The sequence below is a fragment of the Triticum aestivum genome, chromosome 6D, assembly GCF_018294505.1.
Source record: "Triticum aestivum cultivar Chinese Spring chromosome 6D, IWGSC CS RefSeq v2.1, whole genome shotgun sequence".
In the NCBI taxonomy this organism is placed as follows: domain Eukaryota; kingdom Viridiplantae; phylum Streptophyta; class Magnoliopsida; order Poales; family Poaceae; genus Triticum; species Triticum aestivum.
Genome location: NC_057811.1, coordinates 130674729 through 130699414, shown reverse-complemented (window position 1 = coordinate 130699414; position 24686 = coordinate 130674729). Strand labels below are relative to the sequence as shown.

The 24686-nt window shown below is 42.5% G+C and overlaps 1 protein-coding gene across 1 annotated transcript; it reads right to left on the bottom strand.

The window, feature by feature from the left end:
- Nucleotides 1–2752: 2752 nt before the first annotated feature.
- Nucleotides 2753–23497, bottom strand: LOC123144083 (DNA-directed RNA polymerase III subunit 2). Its single transcript, XM_044563097.1, has 37 exons — nt 23249–23497; nt 21786–21907; nt 21602–21694; nt 20497–20563; nt 19978–20068; nt 19821–19873; nt 19559–19623; nt 17292–17397; nt 16720–16830; nt 16515–16574; nt 15726–15755; nt 15430–15480; nt 15253–15351; nt 14610–14669; nt 14443–14532; nt 13424–13528; nt 13231–13341; nt 13046–13162; nt 10312–10428; nt 10149–10229; nt 9182–9286; nt 9031–9111; nt 8808–8954; nt 8689–8733; nt 8356–8433; nt 8115–8254; nt 7895–7994; nt 7176–7294; nt 6933–7068; nt 6723–6853; nt 5769–5894; nt 5616–5671; nt 4255–4325; nt 3889–3973; nt 3696–3799; nt 3278–3406; nt 2753–3184 (listed from the first exon to the last, which is right to left on the bottom strand). Exons 1-37 carry the CDS (start codon nt 23387–23389, stop codon nt 3134–3136), a joined length of 3474 nt encoding a protein of 1157 aa, XP_044419032.1. The 5' UTR covers nt 23390–23497; the 3' UTR covers nt 2753–3133.
- Between the last annotated feature and the right edge of the window lie 1189 nt (nt 23498–24686).

The window sequence follows — 24686 nt, the reverse complement described above, 5'->3', positions numbered from 1 at the left end:
CTAGATTATTGACTCTAGTGCAAGTGGGAGACTGTTGGAAATATGCCCTAGAGGCAATAATAAATGGTTATTATTATATTTCTTTGTTCATGGTAATTGTTTATTATTCATGCTATAATTGTATTGTCCGGAAATCATGATACATGTGTGAATACATAGACCACAACCTGTCCCTAGTAAGCCTCTAGTTGACTAGCTCGTTGATCAACAGATAGTCATGGTTTCCTGACTATGGACATTGGATGTCATTGATAACGGGATCACATCATTAGGAGAATGATGTGATGGACAAGACCCAATCCTAAGCATAGCATAAAAGATCGTGTAGTTTCGTTTGCTAGAGCTTTTCCAATGTCAAGTATCTTTTCCTTAGACCATGAGATCGTGCAACTCCCGGATACCGTAGGAGTGCTTTGGGTGTGCCAAACGTCACAACGTAACTGGGTGACTATAAAGGTGCACTACGGGTATCTCCGAAAGTGTCTGTTGGGTTGGCACGGATCGAGACTGGGATTTGTCACTCCGTATGACGGAGAGGTATCTCTGGGCCCACTCGGTAATGCATCATCATAATGAGCTCAATGTGACTAAGGCGTTAGTCACGCGATCATGCATTGCGGTACGAGTAAAGAGACTTGCCGGTAACGAGATTGAACAAGGTATTGGGATACCGACGATCGAATCTCGGGCAAGTAACATACCGATTGACAAAGGGAATTGTATACGGGATTGATTGAATCCTCGACACCGTGGTTCATCCGATGAGATCATCGTGGAACATGTGGGAGCCAACATGGGTATCCAGATCCCGCTGTTGGTTATTCACCGGAGAGGCGTCTCGGTCATGTCTGCATGTCTCCCGAACCCGTAGGGTCTACACACTTAAGGTCCGGTGACGCTAGGGTTGTAGAGATATATGTATGCGGAAACCCGAAAGTTGTTCGGAGTCCCGGATGAGATCCCGGACGTCACGAGAGGTTCCGGAATGGTCCGGAGGTGAAGAATTATATATAGGAAGTCCAGTTTCGGCCACCGGGAAAGTTTCGGGGGTTATCGATATTGTAACGGGACCACCGGAAGGGTCACGGGGGTCCACCGGGTGGGGCCACCTGTCCCGGAGGGCCCCGTGGGCTGAAAGTGGAAGGGAACCAGCCCCTAGTGGGCTGGGGCGCCCCCCTTGGGCCTCCCCCCATGCGCCTAGGGTTGGGAACCCTAGGGGGGAGTTCCCCCTTGCCTTGGGGGGCAAGGCAACCCCTTCCCCCCCTTGTGGCCGCCGCCCCCCTTGAGATCCCATCTCTTGGGGCTGAAGCACCCCCCCAGGGGCCTATATAAAGGGGGGGAGGGCAGCAAACACAACAGCCTTGGGCGCCTCCCTCCTCCCCTGCAACACCTCTCTCTCTCTCGTAGAAGCTCGGCGTAGCCCTGCGGAGACCCGCTACATCCACCACCACGCCGTCGTGCTGCTCGATCTCCATCAACCTCTCCTTCCCCCTTGCTGGATCAAGAAGGAGGAGACGTCGCTGCACCGTACGTGTGTTGAACGCGGAGGTGCCGTCCGTTCGGCACTCGGTCATCGGTGATTTGGATCACGGCGAGTACGACTCCGTCATCCACGTTCATTGGAACGCTTCCGCTCGCGATCTACAAGGGTATGTAGATGCACTCCCTTCCCCTCGTTGCTAGTATACTCCATAGATGCATCTTGGTGAACGTAGGAAAATTTTAAAATTATGCTACGATTCCCAACAGCCATCAGTGTGTAGGATGAATCACCGCTCCACCAAAGAATCTGTCCTCTGGTCCCTTGATCACGTGTGTACCTTCAAGAATGACGCCCCCAAGGGAGGAACGACACCAGAGCGTCGCCGTCATCCGATCATCCGATCTAGGGTTTCCCCTCGAGTGGCTTGTTCCAAGCCTTATTGACCACCTCCATAAAGCCGGGCATAGCAATCCAAAAAAATTCAAACTTGAAGGTTCTAGGCCTCCGAGGCCCCTTGTCATCGGCGAGGAGAAGCGGGCAGTGATCGGATAGTGAGGACGAAAGGGCGTGAAGCAGATGACTGCTAAAAGTGGTGTCCCACTCAGCATTGCAGAAAAACGAGTCCAGTTTGCACAGTCGGATTTTCCCTCTCGTTGCTCCAAGTGAACCTCCTATTTTGCAAGTGTATGTCTTTAAGCTCACAACTTTGCACTGTTGAACCTCCTATACAAGGGAGAATACACCTTGTATAAAAGGAACCGGCTGAGTATTACTTCCTTCGTCTCATAATATAAAAGCGTTTTTTACACTAATGTATTATAAGACAGAGGGAGTATTATGTAAAATGAGGGTGTACATCAAAGATCCCCAGAAACTAACGTCGTCATGGCGATTTTGGTAAGGACAGTCAAAACTTCGATGCAAAAAAAAAAAGGACAGTCAAAACAGTATTTATCCATTTGAAATATTATCTTAACCACGATAGCCGCCGGAGAATTCCTTCCGTTTGAAATATTGGTACGTTGGCTAGACGGCTTGAGACCTTTGAAACGACTAGGATAACACAGAGATATACATCAAAGCGTCGACATCAAATGACCTCACACGACGAATATGTATACCGGTCGGTCAGTCAACACTACCGTTCGTGTCGCCATCGTGAGAAGCACGCGGATCAGAAGAGCATATCCTCTTTCTACACCGAATAGACTGCTATCGCACTGGCTACTCCCACAGAACTATCCTTTCATGCACAGGAATCAAAACTCATCAGATGCGCACCCAAAAACACAACATATACAAATGTTCCAACTATTATTTCACGACTCCTCTGAATCTCTGATCATCTCAGGGCAACAAAAACTACTCTTTTTTCTTTTTTTGAGGAAACAAAACCTACTCTCATATATCTCTTCTATGCAGAAACTATGCCGAGAGCCTGAGATCGATCTATAATAAATCCATAAAAACACACTCGGCCTTGCATCCTTGTAACAATCTCCCCATGCCGATGCTGCTGTCGTCCACAGGTTGCAGCACGACGAGGCGGCCGCGTTGCTGCTACAGTTCTGCCAGGAAAATGGAGATTGATTCGTCTCCCGCGGTCCTAGCGGTCCTAACATCGGGGCATAGCTTTGTCGAATTCTGCATTTATCCTTCTGTCAGGGTCAAGCGTGGGACGACGTTCATCGACTGCAGCTCCTGAAAAGAGCACCAAACAGTACAGGGGGAACCAGGTTAGCCGTGTTGCGCAGGGACAGCCAGCGCTGCTAGTACTTTGACAATACACAGTACCTGAAACAAAAGCTTGCAAGCGTACGGCATCCTCATCTTGGCCATGTTTTCTCCGTTTTTGCACATCGAGCAGAAGGAAGTCTTCAGCTTGTAATTGTAGTAGCCTAACAGACCGCATTTCCTGCAAACCTGTCGAACATGAACAGTGAATAAGAAGGGGCCTCCATGAATTACCAGGACATAAAATGACTAATGGGCCCATGGTAGAGTTCAACTGGACACCTTAGTTCTTTACAGTTCAACTAGATGCGATATCTAGCTAAGTGGGATGTTTAACCATTGAACCATGAGCATGAATTGTGTAATGAAGGCTGACAGGTTTCCATCACACTACTGATGAAAGAATCAACAACATGCGTACTTATGTTCCATGCATGATTGCAACCGCTGAAAGAATCACAAGCTACTTGAAAATTACCTGGACTTGATATGGATCACTGGATAGTAGGAGACGTTCAAAGATTAGCATGCTGGCACCGTATGCAATTAAACAATCACGCTCCATCTCACCAAGACGCAGACCTACCAAAGAACATATTAAAGATGAAGAACAAGGAGCCAACAAGAGAAAGGGCTAGCCTCCAAAGCCACATATTATATGAGATGTAAACCTCCATCACGACTTCGCCCTTCAGTAGGTTGCCTAGTCAGTAGTACTCGTGGTCCACTAGCCCGAGCATGCATCTTATCAAGAACCTGGGGAATCCATAAGCAAATATTTTACAAAATTATACAACAAAAGACTAGAATGACACCTGAAGCAAGCTGAGAAGAAGACATCATAGGAGCCCAGTTAATTTGGATAAACCAATAAGCAACAAGTATGTACTTGCCAAAATATTTCAGAACTTTCTATGTACAGCTTTTAGTTTGAAAAAGCATTGGTCAGTCCTGTCAACATTCATCACCCATCGTACAGAAAACAAAGCCCCAAAAAGACCAAATAAAAGATAACCAGACAAGCAAAACATGCCTACCATGTGCTTTAGTTTCTGGTAATAGATTGGCCCCATGAAGACATATGCCTGCAGAGGATGGCCTAAAATGCCTGAAATGGGGAAAAACATCAGCTTTCAAGACCCACCCCATGAAGAAAGAACATCTCACAAATAAGACAATACTAAATTTGCATTATCAAAATCTAAAACGACATATCTGGTGCCACATAAATCTGGATTACTAGAAGATAAGAACAGAATGTGTAGTCAAGAAATTGGAAGATTGCACAGAATATCTATATTTCTTAACTTTCTATGTGATTAAGAGTGATAATAGTTAACTATTTGTGTTTGTATTTGTATTCAGTTTATAAACACTCTTACCAGCATGCTGTAATCACAGACAAGCGGGGAACGGGTGACAGGGCACAATGTGGATGATAAACTTCATTTGTGGTTATGACTTAGGAGGGTCCACAAATATGTTTTCCACACAAAAAACATTACTTAGCCCGATTTATCACGACTGGAGAAAAAAAAGCAGCTTGTTTTCAATCAATCATCTTGTAAAACAGTAAATATCATTTGAAGCTTCGGACACATCTAATAGGTAATAATATAGGGTTTTAGGAAGCTGATGGTTGTTAGAGAGATGTATTGTACTATGAATCTTAGGTACATAGCATGTACACATTTTCAGGAGACTGGTGATTGTTATAGAAATGTATTGTACTAGGAGCCCTATGTATTTGCTTCCGTATTTGGATCCCTACTTTATCTCCATACCAGTACTTGTACATATATTGGCCTAAGGTTCTTGGAATAGATCTTGCCTCGATCAGAACAATGGTGACCAGTTTGACCACAACGGGCAAAAACTGCCAGATAAAAGTTGCTTGTACCAAGACATCCCTATCCTATTGTCATCTTTACTGAGATTGAACTTACAGTCTGCACTTCTATAAATTACACTGAAAATATTCATGGAGCAGTTGACATCAACTGAACGAGATTGAATCAAGTCCTCGTATGTTTACGAAAAATTGGATTGGATTTTGCAGTTCTTTTTTCTGCAGTGCCTCAACGTGACATGAGCATGATAATTAAGGTGTCCATAAGGCGATGTTTAAGCAGTAAGATGCCCTGGCACTTCTTCACCTTTGGTGCCTAACCGTCCATTAGGTGGTAAGGCAGGGATTGATCTCCTTTAAACGCCTTACCGCCTTAAAACCTTGGACATGAGAGTGAAAGAGGTTCAAGAATCTGTTTTCTTAGTTTATTAGGATATTAGCTGTGGCACTACTACTTTCAGATTCAGTGAATTCAGTCAATACTCAATACTGACTTCTAATAACATAATCAAAGTTTTGTGCCAAAGCAACTTCATACTGAAAACACACCTGAGTATAAGAAATCTTTTCCACTATAGCTGAAGCCGTGCTTGACAAGCGTATGGCTGGTATGCAAAAGAAAAGCAATGTTGATGAATCATTGTAAATGTGTAATTATGATTTGTTGTCAGCAAACTATGGTATTACATGGTATCAGCATACCTTATGTCTTCAACTTTATCAGCATTACCACTTGGTTCACCAAATATACTGCCATAATGGAATCGGCCACAAGAAACACCAGCCTTTCCCCCAAGAAGTTCAATCATTTTACCGATTGTCATACGACTGGTGAGCAGAATAAGAGTCAGTCAGGCTGAAGAAACACCATGAAACAAAATAGTACTCCCTCTGTCACGATACATGTTTCAAAAACATTAACACGTTCGTAAAGGTTACATTTTGATCATGAAAATGTCTCTTCAAATAAAAATAAGCATTACATAATTTCAGTATATTCCAAGATGGACCTAGTCTACATTAACGGTGAAACTTTGAAATGCTTGACCGGTGCAGATTCTAGACATGTACTGGGAATTTGTGACACGGAGGAAGTACCAACTTCAAACAATCAGTATATAACACTGTAGTTGCTATTTAGTACGCACATGACCATCATAAAACCCGGGTTGGTATAGATGAGGTGGACTGGATCACAGGAATCACCCTCTAGTTTAAGTGTCACAATCACAACTTCAATGATGGAGTAATTATCCAATCTATTTATTTTATTAGTTATCACAATAACAAATCACAAGTTGTGATGGTAACCCAGTTTCACTTTTTCATCCTAAATTTTGAATCTAAGCACAATACCCAAAGCAAAACATATGTCGAGTACAGCATGTTTTTTTTTTTGAACTGGAGGGGAAGCGATAACAAATTATTCAAATTAAACCTCTAGATATGGATTCCTTGAGACGGCTTAGCATGTGTGTGTGTGTTGAAGCAGAGTTTAAGAGTATAAGACATGAATTAGAATTTCCCAGTTAAGTGGTTCAGTCAGAGACATGCCAAAGATAGAAGCCCGTAGACAGATTATATGAGATCCTAGGTTAAGGAAAACAGCAACAGAGACAAAACAAGTGTAGAATATAACCAAAGCCAATACAAAACCTTGGAAATCCATGGGGATTCATAATTAAATCAGGGCATATTCCTTTCTCAGAGAAGGGGAAGTCTTCCTGCTGAACAATGGTGCCACAAACACCTTTTTGTCCATGTCTGCTACTAAACTTGTCACCAACCTGAGTCACAAACATGAATAGCAAATATAAGTACATATTTCTACAACTGAATTCAAGAGAATTTACCGAATAAACCTACCTCCGGCCTCCTAGTGTGACGGATAATACACTTAATGGTCAATTTGTCATTTGTATCCGAACAAAGCATTACACGATCTACAACGGTAGTCTCACCATCGACACCTTTGTAAACAGCTGGTGAGTCCCTATAGTCCCTGGATAAGTAATATTAAACAATGAAGCACATTTATCATTCTTCAAAAGCAAATACGTGCAGGATGGAACGTATAACAGAATAAATCACGAACATAACAATACTCACCTGTCTGTTAATGCAGTACCAGGAGTTCTATTGGTAACCTTGGGTGTTTGCTTGTTCACATAGATATCATGATTGCGGATTATTTGACCAGGCGCAACAAATCCATCTTCATCCAATGCCTTAAAAAAATGTTTCTTGTTTTAGGAGCTATATTAAAATGTTTGTGAATAACTAAATACACAGATTATAAGATACAAAAAGATGTAGACAGTTCGGGTTTTGGAACTGATGAACCCCTTTTGATCCTACAACTCATAACAACCACACTAAACACGAACAATAAACTGCGGACACCACTGTGGCTCTGTTATACATTCTCTATGCAGTTCTTAGTAAACGCTCGAAGAAAAATGAAATTTGACACTAAAAAGTCAAAAATACACAACAACAATATCATCTCGACGAAAGCTCATGAAATTAAATTTGATAAATATATTTAAGCGGATGGGACTGCGATACAACAGACTGAATAAAACATCCTCTATATATCTCTAAATGTGGACAATAGGAGACTTCTGTTTATTTCTATTCCAAAAATCCAAATAGCTCAATAGGAATGGGTTGGACATTCACTGCCTACACAATTCTTACTTTATCCTAGATTTTCAAAATGACTTTTTGTACTGCTCACTTTAAATTTGCTTAATAAGCCATCCTACTGAGAGAAGTGAAGGGTTTAATAGTTCAGGATAAATAGCAATGATCAGTCATTTTTATACCCGCATATTCTGCTTTATCAAGACACCATCTCTATCTCTCTGGGGTTTAGCAATCCTGTCTGATATACCATCTCCATATTTCTCCGATGTTACGGTGTACCTGTAGGATGAGAACCAAAAATAAAATTATAAAAACAAAAACAACAGCATTAAAGAAATGCTCCCCAAGCCCTTCAGTCAGAGCAAATGAAACAGCATCTTTATTTGAAGTGTATCATACTTTTTCATTGCTATGCAACGACCAAAACCACGATCAAGAGATGATTTGTTCATCACAATTGCATCTTCAATATCATATCCACTATAACTCATTACAGCAACAGTCGCATTCTGCCCAGCACCAAGTTTATCGTATCCCACCTGAAAGATTTGCCATGAAGTATTTGTCACGTAAACTATGAGAGGGTGTGCGCGTGTGTGTCTGCACAGGGATAAGAGAGGGGGGGGGGGGGGGGACAAACCAACTCAATCGTTTTTGTTGTAAGCAGGGGACGTTGCGCGTACACTAGTAAATAAAGTAGAGAATCTGCTCGAAACAACTACAGAAAATTCCAAATACACATTAGTGCACACCAAGAGGAAAGGAAGAATTGAGCAAGGAAGAACCACAGGATCATAACATAATAGTCAAATATGGTGCAAATGAAACTAATTTTATCCAGGGATGTGATTAGATGCTTTTGACTGATCTAGATGCATGTACTGTCGGCAACAAGACCGCTTTATTTAGCATTCATGGAAAGCAAGAAAATGCAGGATTAAACTGAGAAAAAGGAACTCCAGCTGCTTCTTACCTGATTATATGCAATATTTCCCATCGCTTGCTTACCCATTGCACACTGCAGACAAGAAAACATCAAGTAAGAATATTCCAAAAATAATAGAGATGTATATCAATAATCCACATCCTTGCCTGATAAGTGTTACGTGGAGATTGGTTATGGTGTGGATATGGAATAAGTCCAGCTACAACACCTAATATGGTCATTGGCTCTATTTCAATGTGAGTGATGCTGCTTCTTTGAACACCATCTTGATCCACATGCTCATACAATGCAATCTGTTTGAATCATCTTAATCACTTGATCAGAATATAAATGAACCATGCACGAAAACACAAAAGAATCAAGATATACCAATGCATTATTCTCTTCATTGACGTCAAGATATTCAATCAATCCATCACGCAGAAAATCATCAAATGAACGAATACCATCCTACAGTGAAATCAGTTGTGAGATAAAGATCAAACAAATGACAATAGATCAAGAAGAACAAGTTGCTAACCCTCAGTTCTTTCATATGATGCTCTTTAACCCTTGATCTGCCCTTGTCAGCAATTATAAGTGGACGACAAACGCGGCCACCATCAGAGGCAATATGAATGCAATGCTATAATGACAAACAAGGTTAGTATCTCAAACGCATTCTATTATAAATAAAAGAAAGAAAAGGCAGATCGATGAGTGTTTGTTACACAGTGCAACTACATAAGGTGCATCCACGGAAAGAGAGCAATACATCCTGAATACTGCATAGGCTTTCGGCTCAAATCTTAAAGACTACTAATTGTTTGGCCTCCAAGCCTTATGGCATTGAAACTAAGCTTGCCATAGCAATTGATTAACTGGTAGTTGGTACATAAACCCGCATTGACAGCAAATGCGAATATTATGCTATAGCTTCGAAAAAGCAGAACTGCACAGCAAAACCCTACTTCTGGCTGGCATGTCGCAATATGGTCCTAGCAAAGATTTACTGAACTGGCTGCATTAGACTGAAATCTTTACACCAGCTTGCATTGCAAAATTCAGGTACGATATGAGGATGCTGAAACACAACAGTTATCATACAGTTGGATACAGGACACAATCTGGGGGTATCACCTTTACATAATCAGTCTGGCAGATTTAGTTAGTTGCAGGTGTAAGCAGTGATGGCAGCAGGAACTAATACCTATTGGGTCAATCCTTCATACATAACTAGATTAATATTATATGTAAAATCAGCTAATACAAACTCTAAAGCTATTTCCGAAAAGCTCTGGGTCAGTTGATGCCGCCAAGAGCCCACGGCGACCATTAATCCAGCAGTGAAAGCTTTGAGTAACAAAATTTCGATTAGTACCATCCTACGTAGAGTTTTGAGGTTCTCAAAAACCTTTTTTTGTTATCAGCAGATAGGACCAAAATATTTATTAGCATGGCGTTAAGATCCATTTTAAGCTAGTAGTAATCAAGAGAAGAAACGATACCTGCTTCTCATTTACAAAAACGCTTACAAACTCGCCAATTTTGCCTGATCGGCGGAATGTTCTCATATTATTAGCAAATCTCTGGAAAGCATCATATATAACTTTATGAGAATAAATAAGGGAAATAATTTGAGATGTATGTACTGTTTATAAGAAACTAGACCTGAGGCTGCCTGTGCTTCCCTAGTATTAATCCATTGAACATGACCAGAAATGAACCCGGTGCATGGATTTCTTCTCCGGACAGAAGTGACAGATCTTCCACACCTAGGCTAAAACACTACAACAAAGAATGAACAAAACATAGAATTATATGTCAATGGGTGCAAGACAAGCGAGAGAAAAGTAATAAACAAAATATTGCAACGCATATATTGACTCAAAACATTCAAAGTCTCGAACCACAAGGCTGTGGCAAATGTAACTTTTGATCAGTTCAACTCACTCTCTGGTACGGCAGAGCAACAGGAATTCCCACTTAACCTAGACTTTCTAGGTGCACGCGTAGAAGACTAAGTGAACCTTGACACCCCATTTGGTGTGGAGATGTGAGATGCTGTGAAGTAAAGCACCTGGACCATACAGATTCACAGATGAGCTGGGTACCATTAAGAGCAATGTGGTGGCAGTTTTTTCGGAGTTGCACTCACTTAGAGGGTGTGGTTTTTAGGGCATGAAACAGGCACTACTAATACTATTTTCGAAGTGGCAAGAGGCCATCTTTCTCAGGAAACTACCACTGCATCAGTCTCATCTGTGCCTTCGCCAAGCCAGTGGCAAAGACCTTGGCTACAAGGCTGCCATAGAGATTGAAAATCCTCATGGAGAACTAACGTGCACTGATCAAGAAGCATAACATACATGATTGTTGCGACTCGGACCAAACAAGCTTTTGTTCTCCCTTTCCCCTGCTCTCTAGAAGAGGCAAAGAAAGAAGCGACCATGCTTGGTGGTTTTGTTCTCCGGTCCAAGGACCAAAGAGATTTTCTAAGGAGCTCATCAGCGAAGAGACACCGATGTTTCTCCAATAGCAGGTGGCATGGAGCAAGCTAAAGGATGTTGGCAGCATCTGCCACGACGTGCTTCAACTACGGAGTAGATTGGAGGCAGAAGATTTGGGATCAAAGAAGTTAGGGAACTCCCCCCCACCAAAAGATCCACAACGGCAAGTGCTCTGCCATTCGCGGGGAGGTCCACAAAGCAACAGGGTGTGATGTGGCTTCCTCCGAGGTTGGGCGAGCAAGCAGCATGTCTGCCTTCTCCCTGGCGGCTCCTCGGGGGCGGTAGAGATCGGATTCGACGGGAGACGGAGAAGATGGCCGCACACCAACTTTGCCAATTGTTTGGTGACCCCCACAGGTTGCTCCGAGGAGAAAGCCGAGGATGTTGCGATGGTGATGGAGTGTGCTAGCGAGGCCTTCGAGAACACTCCAGCAAAGCCTTCAAATACCCCATGATCCCACACACGATTTAAAAACACTCTAGCGAAGCCTTCAAACCCCTCGGAGACTGGATTGTAAAGTGGGTACCTACGTGGAAGGCGCCTATGATGATGAAGGCGAACGGCTTACCCTTGTCAAGGTGGTGCTTGCAGCAATCGTGCTTCATCAGTTTCATCAGCTTCCGATGTTCAGTTTGTAAAAAGTTTCAAAAGCAGTGAAGATCCTTCAGGGATTCCATTGGATAGGCAGAGTGGACACCCAGGGTGGGTGGCACATCCAATTGGGAAAAGGTGTGCCGGCCAATGAAGTATGGTGGCCTTGGTATCCAAGGACTGCGACTAGCCTCTCGTTGTGCACAGTCCCGCTACCTCCTTGGTGGGCGTTCGATATGCAATCTCCTAGAGACGAGCGGAGTATGTTCTGTTGTTGGTGACAGAACAACAACGCTCTTCTAGGAGGATCGATGGTCGAATGGCAGAATCAAGATTGCTCCTGAGCTATAGAAGCTCAGCTCAAGACGCACTAGGAAGCGTCGTGTGCCTTATTGTGCAGGAGGCGCCGGAGGGCAGGCGATAGATCATTAACATCAGGGGGCACTCGGCTCGCTCACCCTGTGGCAATACATCCAAGTCTGGCTCATGGTCTGTGTGCTGCAGCTCACAACACTGCCACACAAGCTGAACATCATCTCAAGGTCCAAGTCTTTGTTACGACCTCTTACAGGGAGCATCATCTCAAGGTCCAAGCTTAGCCTGAAGCTTAACAAGGTCCTGGAAGAGGGTGAAGTTCTTCATTTGATTGGCATGTCAAGACCACTGCTGGACGGCAAGAGGCTCACTGTGCAAGGGTTGCAGCATGCACCGGCTTGTCTCTTGCGTGACCAGTCAGAAGAGACCATGACCCACCTGCTCAGGCTGTCCTTATCAGATCGACTTCCCAGCCTCCGGTTTTCAGGACTTACAGGACTAGTGGCAACGTGCCACCAATTCCACCCCACCGAGATCGCAAAAACGCAACTCATAGGTGCTGCTCATGGCGTGATTGATCTGGAAGCAGCGAAATGCTGCTGTCTTAAAGCACGAGTTATTACAGATAAAAATATTTACGAGGGTCACTACAGAATCTAAGAGAACTGAACCAAGATCTGCCATCTAAAATTGTGGGTGCATGAAAGGAGAGCTCAAGGAAAGAACAAGGAGAAAACCAAATTCAGTAATGAGTCAATAACATTGTTTTCTACTCCCTCCGTTCCGAATTACTTGTCTTGGATTTGTCTAGATACATCCGTATCTAGATTCATTTTAGTGCTAGATACATCCGTATCTAGACAAATCTAAGACAAGTAATTCAGAACGGAGGGAGTATATTGCAACAGTGATCATACACACGCCAACAGTGGACATACAAAGCATTAAAGCCAAGGAAATAAAAATAGCTGAATTAGAGAGAACAAACCAGATTCCTCAGTGGGCCCTCCTCTTGATCTGTTGTAACATGAGTCATTAAAGCTAGATTTTTCGTCAAGCCACAAGCTTCCCCTTCGGGTGTATCACAAGGACAAAGCATACCCCACTGTTACAGAAAAAAAAGACATATTTATGTACCTTTATTAAGTACAACATACTAAACTTTGTCCTCACCTGACTGGGCTGCAAAGCACGTGGACCGCTTGTTTTCCGGGTCTTCTCAAACTGTGGTGTTATGCGTGTCATATAGCCTAAAGACGCCATATAGGATAACCTAGACAGAACCTGCATAGAAGTAGAAAAAAATAAAAACGCCTCAAACTCAGTGAACAGAGAATTGGGACTCATAAGTTGAACGAGTAGATACCTGTGAAACACCTTTTCTATGCATCTTAAATCGTTTAATGTCCCAATTTCCTGTGGAAATAGCTCTCTCCAAACCAGAGGTTATTACATCCTGCTGCATTATCAACTGCGCAAAGGAAGGGAATTACATATCTAAAATACCACATCCGAGCATCTCAAACGACTTGAGTAAATTTCTCCAAACTACACCGTTTGTTTCAGAACTACAAAGGAACTACACCGAATCATTTCATACACCATCACCTCATTCACTATTCTACTGGGTTCCTGATTCGTGGTACAACACTCCAAATAAGATGCATTTCAATATAATGTGCAGAGCAAGACCAAAATGGTAATGAATTTATATACTGAGTTATCGTTTATCAAGTTTGTTATGTAGCCTCATGATACAGAAAGTGGCATTTTCAGCATCCAAACATAACTAGTAAAGTATAAGAGAAAAAGTTCATGCAAAGAGATGGTTACTTTAAGCTGCACATTGTTATGGAACGAGTAAATTGCACTGCCGCCCACATGTTAAGAGTGAATTTGCGGCTTTGGTAAAGAGCGACCACTTGCAGAGTTAAATTAGTCTTTGCTTGTGAGTTGCTAATTTACCTATTATATTAGTATATGTTTAACCAACAGAACTTGTATTTTCAGGACATGCAAAAACAACTAAAGTCCTTCAGAGCTTAACAACCTCCAAATTCCTATTGCAAGAGCAGACAGCAAATTCATTTCGTATTAGAGAAAAAAAAAAGTACAGATCTGCTGAACAAGCTTGTGGTTTCGAAGACATTTAAAAAAAATACTTGTATTTTTAGAAGTCTCAACAAATTTAAGGGGCAGCTTATTTTTTAAGCCGCCCAAAAGAACTGGCCCATAATTGGATTACCTAGAGACTGCAACTCAAGGAAATAGTGCAACAAGAACTGTGTGCAACGTCAAAGTGTGACGCTACAGTAACATTATTGCGGTAAAAGGCAAAAGGAATAACCAGATGAGCATCCATAATATGCAACTGATTTTCATTACCTGGCTAAAATCCAAAGGACTGGAACGGGCCATGTCACTGTTTTTGTTCATACGGTCTACAGCATAGGTATTCATCGTTTTGAACAAATCCTTCACAAAGAAGCACAGTAAGAGACACAATCACATAATGCACAACATCTAATGAAATGATAAAGAAAAATAAATACCTCAAAAAGCAGGGATACTAATTGACCAGACAGCTCAAGCCTCTTGTTTCCCACATAATCCTGAAAAAAAATCAAACATGAAATATCAACAGGGCGGCAAACAGGTAAATTTGATGTATATAAGATAATTCAAACATGCCTAAACAGAGCCTAGTGAGAATAGGCCATGCTTAGTTCTCAACTTCTCATGTAGAAATATCTTTGGTTCCTAGATTATCAGCAGATTGCATGCTTTCATGCTTGCAATCATGCATAAAAAGTAAAAGCAGACTGGATTCAAAATTGAATAATGTCCAAGAAATAAATAAGATAAGCTACTCCTTGGTTTTCTAAGATCAAACTAGTCTAATTTACTGAACTTACTGTGAACAGTAATCAAGTGTACATCATAAAAACATGTCACCATAAACACTCTGTAAACTTGCGATTAGCTGATTTCCATAGAAATCTTGCGACGGTGTGAATAGAAGTTCTTAATTTTCCAGAAAAAAACAGGTTAATTCTTCTTTAGGCCCAGACTGAAACTTACATGGATTCTTATTTTCATTCCACCGAAGCAATAGTGAAGAAAAAAAGGAATGTGTTTTTGGTAGATCTTAGGAGTTATTCACTAAAATGATACATCGGCCAGCTCTGGACTTGCCTTGTCATCGAAGGTGTCAGAATTCAAGATCGCATCCAACATTCGCCTTAACATTACAGCAGTGTATATGCACTTTGGTTGAAAGTTCCCATTGTTAACCTACAGGAGAAACCGCATGCATGAGAGGAAGAATAAAAATATTCTGGCTGAAGAATCTAGGTGAAACATCTATCTCACCGGTACATGCGCAACAAAAACATCACGGAGGATTAATTTTGACCGACCGTCCTGAAAGTGAGAGTGAGAGAGAGCAGCCATCAGATGATTTAAACTGAAGAGTCAGTATATATACCAGTCTGAAAGCATAGATTGACACGTGGAGCTAATGCAGTAACTTAAGCTTTATTACTAATCCAATAATCTATAACGATCAGTTTAGCAACAGAAATATGGGATTCAGTAACTGTATTATATTTTTTTATTACCATCAACTTTTCAAGGAAAGCAACATATGATCTGCAAGTAATAATTACCTTAATATTTCCTGCACCAGCATACGTCACCTGCAAATATAGCACACACTGTATGTTCAGAAGAGATCCAACATTCAATACACGCATGCAACTACATAAGAAATTCAGTTTTTTTATGCTAGGTAAACCATCAACTTCATGTTTCAACAAAATGAAAAATCATCAAATACATTATTTCAGTTGATCTATGGACAAGAGCCCATGGATTCTACAGGTCCTGGTGGTTTTTAATAGTTTGGTAATCAGCAAATACCTTAGTATAATGTACTCCCTCCGTTCCTAAATATAAGTCTTTTTAGACATTTCAAATGGACTACAACATACGGATGTATGTAGACATATTTTAGAGTGTAGATTCACTCATTTTGCTCCGTATATAGTCACTTGTTGGAATCTCTAGAAAGACTTATATTTTGGAACGGAGGGAGTATTAAAAAGTGAAAGTGAAAGAAACACTCTACTCCCCCCCCCCCCCCCCCCCCCCCACAACCACCACCAGCACCACAAACACACACACTCAAATTGAGTATAGATGTAGGGTAATTAAATAATTACGTAATAAGATGACTGAGGCGGTTTCAAAAGAACTAAATACTGCGACTGTAGAAGTAATAAAGAGATCAGAAGTGTCACAGACTACTCTTGGGGAAGTATTAGACATTTCTGGTCAAATGCCTAACACTCTTTCAACAGATGCAGAAGAAAATGCATGAGTTAGAAACAAGGTATGTACTCTTCCAAAGCTTAGATTGCTTCATCGCTATTTAATAATACAACATGAAGTTTCACCTTGTCATCCATGTACTGCAAAGCTTGCTGTTGTGTATATATTCTCTCTGTGGCACATTCCTAATAGAGCAAAAACAACAAAATTCAGACGGCCTGAAAGATTTAACGATTGACAGTCTAAAAGATCAAATAATAATACGGTGAGAGGATCATCGTTATAATATAGCCACAAAAGTAAAGCAACAAAGTAAAAATAATAAGTTACCTGAATAGACAAATATAGGAGGTCACCATATCTTGGATCTCTTCCAACCATTTGTACAACCTCTTGGTCAGTTTCAATTCCCATGGCTTTCATAACCACAATTATAGGAATCTGCAGAAGTTTCAATGCTCGGAAACTACAGTTATGATCAACTTAATAATTATCGGAAAGAAACGTAAGGCCTTGCATGTTTGCAATCGTTAAGGATACATCAAGTGTGATATCAGGGAAGAGAAGACTACTCAGACCATGCTATTCCTATTAGAAGAGATGATTGATCTCTTAAAAGGAGCTGCACACCTAGCTGCCTCATAGAAAACATGTACGGTCCCACACCTATAACTCTTTTTCACCATGTCTATAATCGTAGGAGAAAATGGCATATCCATCAATGAACCATATTACCAACCACCAAGCCATGACCATTAAGTATTTGAAAAGAATTAACGTAGAAGTTGAAGAACTCGTTAAATGTGTGGATCCTATATTGTTAAACAAGGGTCAAGTAGAACGGTCTACTACTATGAAATGGAAGGACTTTTTAATAGAACAACAGTGCATCAGTTGCATACCGGCTTAGTGAACTGATTCAGATGTAGATAAATTTTCTCTTTGTCCATGCAAATCACTGTCTTGCTTTTTACTTCATGTGTGCTGCTAGTAACAGATGCAGTTACCCTAAACAACAGAAAAATGAAGTCATAAGATTCTAAGCAGCCTGTAATGGATTGCAGGGCACCTCAGAAAGGGAATGGAACATACAGAACGGCATTCTTTTCGAAAGAAAACTGTAAGGAGACCCATACAGTATAAATAGGAACACAAATTCGTGTCCATGAGGACATAAACCCAGATGATGGGGTTGCATATCCACTCCCCCAGCCAAAAAGGTCTAGGCTCACTGCCTCATATAGAACCACATCAATGGAATGACATGCACACAAAAAGAAGCAACTTCAATAATGAGTGAACAAGCAACTTAAAGGCTAAAGATTTTAACCAGGATGGTTGGGATTAGAGATGAACTGCTTCCCTGACAGTACTAATCAGAGACAAGGCAATCATGTGAAAAGACCTTGGTCGGGTTTTCTATTTATCAATCAGATATTCAAAAATGCCTTAGCCATGTATATACTTTGCCAAATGGTTTATATAGCTATAATAAGCAGCCTAATCAGTGTTACTTAAAGTATACCAACATGGATCGAATTATACAAGTACCCAAAGATCCCAGCACATCAAGCTATACATAATGCCTGATATCTAATACACGAGAGCGCTATTAAGGAAGAACTGTACAATCAATAGAGGCTTGGTTATTCTTCTTGAACGAAAATATAACACAAGTGTCAAGTATTTGTTAGACAAATAATTTCGCTTCAATGTTCAACAAGACATCAAACCTAGCCCAAATGTGGTGTTTTAGAACAAACGTGACACTGGCCCTGAATAAATCTGAGAAAGCACAGAAGTATGTGCAACACCATAAGACAATGATATACTGTGTAACAATTATAAAATCTCTAACATCAAAGAATTAAACCTTTCACTGCCACATCATACCATGTACATTATAAAGTTACTGCAGGGAGTCAGCAGGTGAACTGGTCTCGTCCCATATTGCCCCCAGGGGACAAAGGGGCAACTCCCAGCTTGCTGCCGCCGCGGTGGCTAAGGTTGCGCGCGGGGGCGGGGCGATTCCTCTACTTCAGTTGGTGCTGCTGGAAGCGCTTGTAGCAAGTGAAGGGCGGAGGCCTCAGAGCTTGGTCCTGGCGGCAGCGCTCGACCTCGGAGGCGCGTATGTGTAGGTGTTGCCGCGGTGGCAATTCAGGGAGCCTGTTGATCTAGCGCCCAGATCCGACCACGGCTGGTGGTCCTGCGTCGTCGGCGGTGGATGCTAGAAGGGCGCGACATTCTTCGTAGCTTGAGGTGTTGCGGTGTGGCGCCATGTGCTGGTTGGGCTGCAGGCGGTGAAGGCTTCCTATGCAGCATGGCCTACACTAGTGATCTACGCGCTCTCAGGTATTGCCCCCTTATCCCTTTGCAGTTTGACGGGAGAGGAGGAGCTATGGCGAAAGCTTTGCCCCGGCCTCGGTCGGGCCAGCGACGGCGGCATCAACAAGTGTCGTTTTCCCTCTTTGGAGGCGCCGTCATGGAGCTTCTTTTCCTCCCACTTCAAGAAGAGCATGGACTCTCCGGGTGAAGGCATCATTTGGCGCATGGTCATATGGAGTGCACGCATCTTCACCTCTGCGGGAGTGTCCCGGGTCTGCTCCTCCCATAGCTGTTGTAGCTTCTCTTCGGCAATGGTGGGAGGCAAGCTATCACTGTTAGTTTGTGCACATGTTTTTGGCGTGCTTTTGTGATCTTCGACGTGCCATCGGTGAGAGTGGGGTTGTGTCAGGCACTCAGGCTTCGAGTGGGCATGGCCCCGTGATGTCGTTGTTTGAGTGGGCTTGGCCTTGTTTGTATTTGTTTCCGCCAGGTTTTCCGTAATTAACTAGGCAATAATCTTCTTAATTAATGGACCATGACAAAGCTTATGTGTTGGGTTTCAATAAATAAAAATCAAATATCCTTCTTTGTTTACACCATCGGCTCTTAATCTTACTTTGCAGCAAAGCTCCCATGTGTACGGTGGCATATCGATTTATATAGCATGTGTCCATACATATGACTTCAAGTAAATTATCAAACTAGTGCAAAATTGTAAATTCAGGGAATAGTCACAAAGACAAGTAATTCACAAAATAAATGTAATTTCCAACAGTTGTCAAACCTTCAAAATAGAGCAATCAGCTGGATACTGAAATAAATTTCAAAATAGTAGACATAGTACCTTCCTTTATTATCAGTGTCGATAATAATACGATTCTTTGATAGCTGTTCTTGTATTAGGATGACCTGAGAATCAAAACATATTGCACGATAAATAATACTAACATAAGAATCCGCCAGGAGCTTGCGTCGCAAAGAATGAGCACTTAGCATTAGCACTATCACTTTTAGCATGCAGTAGGTAGTGGCTACAGGGAATACTTGTTATCAACACAAAAAAAAGCAGGGAGAGTGGAGAAAACTGCATCAATGTTTCCAGTTACCTTCTCGGTTCCTTTCACAATGAAGTAACCACCAGGATCAAGAGGGCACTCACCTACAGGCACAATAGTGAAACCCAACATAACCAGAAAGGTAGAGTGGCAAATTTATCTAAGAAACGTAAAAATAATATACAGTGATGAACATAAGAAGGCTGACCATATCTTGCTAGTTCAGCTTCGTCCTTCCCATTCAGAACACAAGCATAACTTCTAAGCATAATAGGCATGTACCCAATGGTAAAACTTGGCTAGAGAAGAAAAAAAGGACGAAAGGAGGTCAAGTTTCTTCACAACCAAGCATGTAACAGGTACTTCTGAGTTCATTGGCATACTGCCATACTCCCTTCGTTCCAAATTAATTTTAGTTCTAGGTTTGTCCTGAGTCAAACTTATAAGCCTGACCAATTCTATAGAAAAATATATCAACATGTACAACACCAAATTAGTTTCATTAGATTCTTTATCTAAACTATAGTTAATACTATATATATTCGATGTTGTAGATCTGAGCATATTTTTCTATGGACCTGGTCAAACTAAAGAAGTTTGACTTAGGACAAAGGTATAACTTAAATTAATTTGGAACAAAGGAGTACCATATACGCGTGCAAAATAAGTAAATATTCTTTTGTGGGGTGGAAAGGGGGATGTTTCAGCCAGACATTAGATGTGTTACCTTCCTATGTTTCGCATGCGTCTTTCCTACAGTGTACTCAACATCAACAATCACAGGAGCAGAATATCTGAAGGAACAAAGGAACATCTTAAGCAAGAATAGGTAAAAGGAAGCTTGTGATAGGCAAAAAAAAAAGGTATGAAACTCAGTGCTACTGCAGTACAATCAAGATGGTCAAGCTTGATGTTAGATGAATCAGCTAGTTAAAAGCACATTCCACAGCTAGTCTGCCCTATGGAATATTGGGCATCAAGGCTCTTGCTTTTCCAACATAGGGACCTTTTGCATTGAGGGGTTTTCAAGAAAACTTTGTAGGGTTTCAATCCATAGTTATTTCTCCTACAGAAGCCTTTCGGATCATAAGAATGAGGTTGTAGGAACCCTAAAGGATTTCTGCCGAATGGCTCAATCCATAGAATTTGTTGAGGAATTCTAACATGAGCTTGGACCTCGTTGAAAAGTATTTGTCTCTTGCATGAAAATTGTCTCTTCAAATCCGTGCTAAACTCGTGCAGAACATACGAAGAGCCAGTTTTGCAAATTTATGTGTTCTGGTTTCTCATAAGATTCTAATGACATCTTAGTCCTAAGTTTTTCCTATTCCTGTATTTTTAGACCCCATGCATTCCAATTTTCAAAGAGACCCTTATAAAATTCTAGCCCGTGAAAAGGAGCAATTCACTCAGAAATCTAAGTTGTCCTCAGTAATATATGCTCAGAAACTCAATTATGTAGGCAGACGAGAAACATCCATACTAATGTTCATTGTACATTTCTACAACAGCAATCTTGCAGTGGCTGGCCTGAATTATATAGGCAATATTCTCTCTTCCCAAGCCCTCTCCCAAATAAAACCCTCGCTTATAGTACTTGATTATTCCAACTATCTACCTATTTATCCAGCCTTTTTGTGCTTAGGATCATGACAAGATACAAGCTTGGGTTGCCTATTAAACCAAACCAGCAGCTATTTGAAGTTATCCTGCTGTTCATGGTAGACAAGAGAGAGATATTCGTCACATATCTCCAGCTCATTGATATGCTCAGTTAATTATCGGCACAGAGTTACATCAGACAGATACAAGTGAGGCAATGTAAAGCTTACGTGCGATCAGTAAGGCGGCAAAAGTGTGGTGTGATAGTCTCAACTCTAAAATCTACTTGCACCGAGGGCTCGCCGATGTATATATTTTTGTACCTACATCAAGGCAAAGAAAAGAACACATACGATAAGAGAACCCTTATTTGACAAAAGAAAACAGTAGCTGTATAACTGAATAACATCATACTCAAGATAAATGCCTGGGTCACTGCGTGCTTCGATTCGGTTGTTTGCCCTGACAATATTCTTGATTCCTTTGGTGATGAAGTAGTTAAAAGAGTCAATGTGCTCCTTCACAAGGCCTCTAACCTAATGATTCCATCAAACAAAGAGAAAGGGGCCAAATCAGATGGATCGACCAAAAGATGCCCAGACCAAATGAGTAGTTGGCACCTCCATCAAAAAAATAAAGACGCAGCAAAGAGAAACTCAAGCCTCTGTAGTGTTGCAGTTGGAATGAAACGAATGCACGTCAGGCACAGATTAAAACTAGGACAGAACAAACCAGAGAGCAGTCAGTCAAAGATAGGTGATGTGAGACATTGTCTAGACCAGACTAGCTATCATGCATGTGCAATACTTTTTTTTTGCGACATATGACTGAATTAGCCAAATACCAGAGTATTGAAACAATAATATAAGGTTAAAAAAATATCTACACCAAAATCATCATTGCTTGTGATTATTACTAGGGAAACAATTTCTCTCAGGCGGCTAATCCCAGACAAATCAGTAGGGCGCACGACCATCAGACGGGATCGTGATCGCACGCTGTAGCCACACTACGTTTTCTCCTGGGCCCCACCAGTTCGCCGCCCTCCAGAAATAATGGTGTGGCCTTATTCTCTCCCTTGCGCGTCCACATAGCTTATCCCCATTCCCCAGTCTCCTACCATGGCGCTCTATCTCTCTCCAATCTCTATGTGCCGGCCGCTGCCTATCCCATCCCCGCCCCTGTCGTCGGTGCTTGAGTGCTGTCAGGTCGCCTGCTGCTGCAAGGGGCGACGATCGGTGCTGCAGAGGAGCTCCTTCCTTTTTTGGTCTTCATTGCCAGTGCTGCAAGGAGCCGCGGGATTGGTGTGCAGCACCTCGACACGAGGGGATTGCATGACAGGGACGACGATGACGGGGCTGATCCAACGGCACGCAGCAACGCAGTCAGACAGTTGGCAAGACGCCTGATCCCCCCACCCCACCCCACCAAACGAAAATACTCCAGAACATGGGTTTAACTAATTGTGTTGTCTTGCAGTGTCGATAATATGTTTGATTAACACTAACTGCAACAAAGATGATAAAGCATAATCCAGAACAGTCCTACTTTTTTTGGCAGACATTGGTCAGGTTTGGGGTGATGGTATCAATTCGTACTTTTATTAGTAGCATAGGCTCTCGACTAAATCGAGGATGACAATAGCTGGTTAACATGAAGCGTGTGGTGCTTCATTAGCTGTTAAACCAACCGAGGACTGAGCTGGTGTGATGTGTGGAGAACAAGAATAAGGCATAACTTCCTATGAAAATAAGTGCGTGAAAAGAAGAAGAAAAAAGGCCTGTGTCGCTAAATTACATCGTCGGAGCCATGAATTTTAGACGAAATTGCATGTGCAGGAGGAGCCGTCCCACGCAGAATCCAGTTCCAGATGGTACCTTGAGGAAGGCAGGGAGGAGCGCGAACTTGTCGACCGGATTGCTGACCGGCGCTGCCAGTGACCGGTAAGTCGGCACCGGCGGCGCCTCCGCATCCCCGTCGGCCACCGGGGCATCGGGGGCGGACGTAGCAGGGGGCATGGGGATTCAGTCGACTGAATCCCCTTGGCTGACGGCGGCGGAGGCGTGCGCCTCGGGTGGAGGGGCTGGCTAGCGGCGAGAGACGGTAGGGGGGGGGGGGGGGGGGGTGCGCGGGTGAGTGGATGTCGGCGGCGCTGTTCTGGTCGAGTGGAGAAGAGAGCCCGAGAGGGGAGGGGGGGGGGGGGGGAAAGGGGGTCTCGGCGGCGAGAGACGCCGGAAACGAGGCGGCAAGGGTTTAGTTAGGGTTTACGAGGTGTTATATCGATGGCTGCGGATTCACGTCACGTTACAAAGGTATGTAATCGGACAGTCCAGGTTTTTTTAACAGATTTTATTTTAGCATCAAGAATGGTCTTTTATTCCTCAGCATTTAAAGGTACAGATATCCTAAATTCATTAAGCCCCATGTGGATTGGAACCTCCAGAGTCGATTGCGGTCGTCAATTTGGCCGGTTGTCGCCAATTTTGACCGGGTCACGCGCGCGGGGTGGGCTGCCTGGCTAGTGAGCCATTTTGATCAGCGGCAGGGAGAAGGGGCTTTTATTTTTATGTTTATTTTTTAAAAGAGGGAGGGAGGGGCTTTATGGTCAAGCTAGCGCCGCGGCGTCTGCAAGGCGCTCATGTGATAGGTGTCGTGCGGTTACTTCCCCTCGGTTGTCTACAGGGGAGAAAGCGCTGTCTGGGGAGGGTTTTCAACCGACATCGCTGGACCTTGGTATGTTGTTGCGCTGTCTAGGGAGGTATTTCAGCTGGATATTGCTAGAACTGGGTCTGTAGCCGTTGTGCTTGCTGTTCGTGGAGCTTCTCCTTCTGCTTGTTCATCGTCGTCATTGGTTGTCCCTGGCGTTTCTGCTGGCGGTGGCATTGGAGGCACTTTGGTGTGGCCTTGGTTCACCGTCTTCACCGTACATGTGTTGTTGTTTCAAGATGTTGCCTGGGGAAGGGATTCGTCTCCGCTCGTGTCATTCTCTTCTTCCTCTAATGTCTCACTTTGGTGCAGCATGATATTCTTTCCCCTCTACTTATTTTACTTTCTATCCAATTTGCATGGTGATGATGTGGTGTTGACCTTTCAGCGGTGGATTTCAATTTTGTTGTTAGGTTGTGAGGGTGACGGTGACTTTTTTGTTCCTGATTTTCGTGGGTTAGGGATGACTGTGATTGTTGTTGAGTGTTGGCAAGTGGTTGCTGTGGTTCTGCTTGTTTTTCTAGGGGAATCGATGAAGGAAATATGCCCTAGAGGCAATAATAAAGTTGTTATTTTATATTTCCTTATATCATGATAAATGTTTATTAT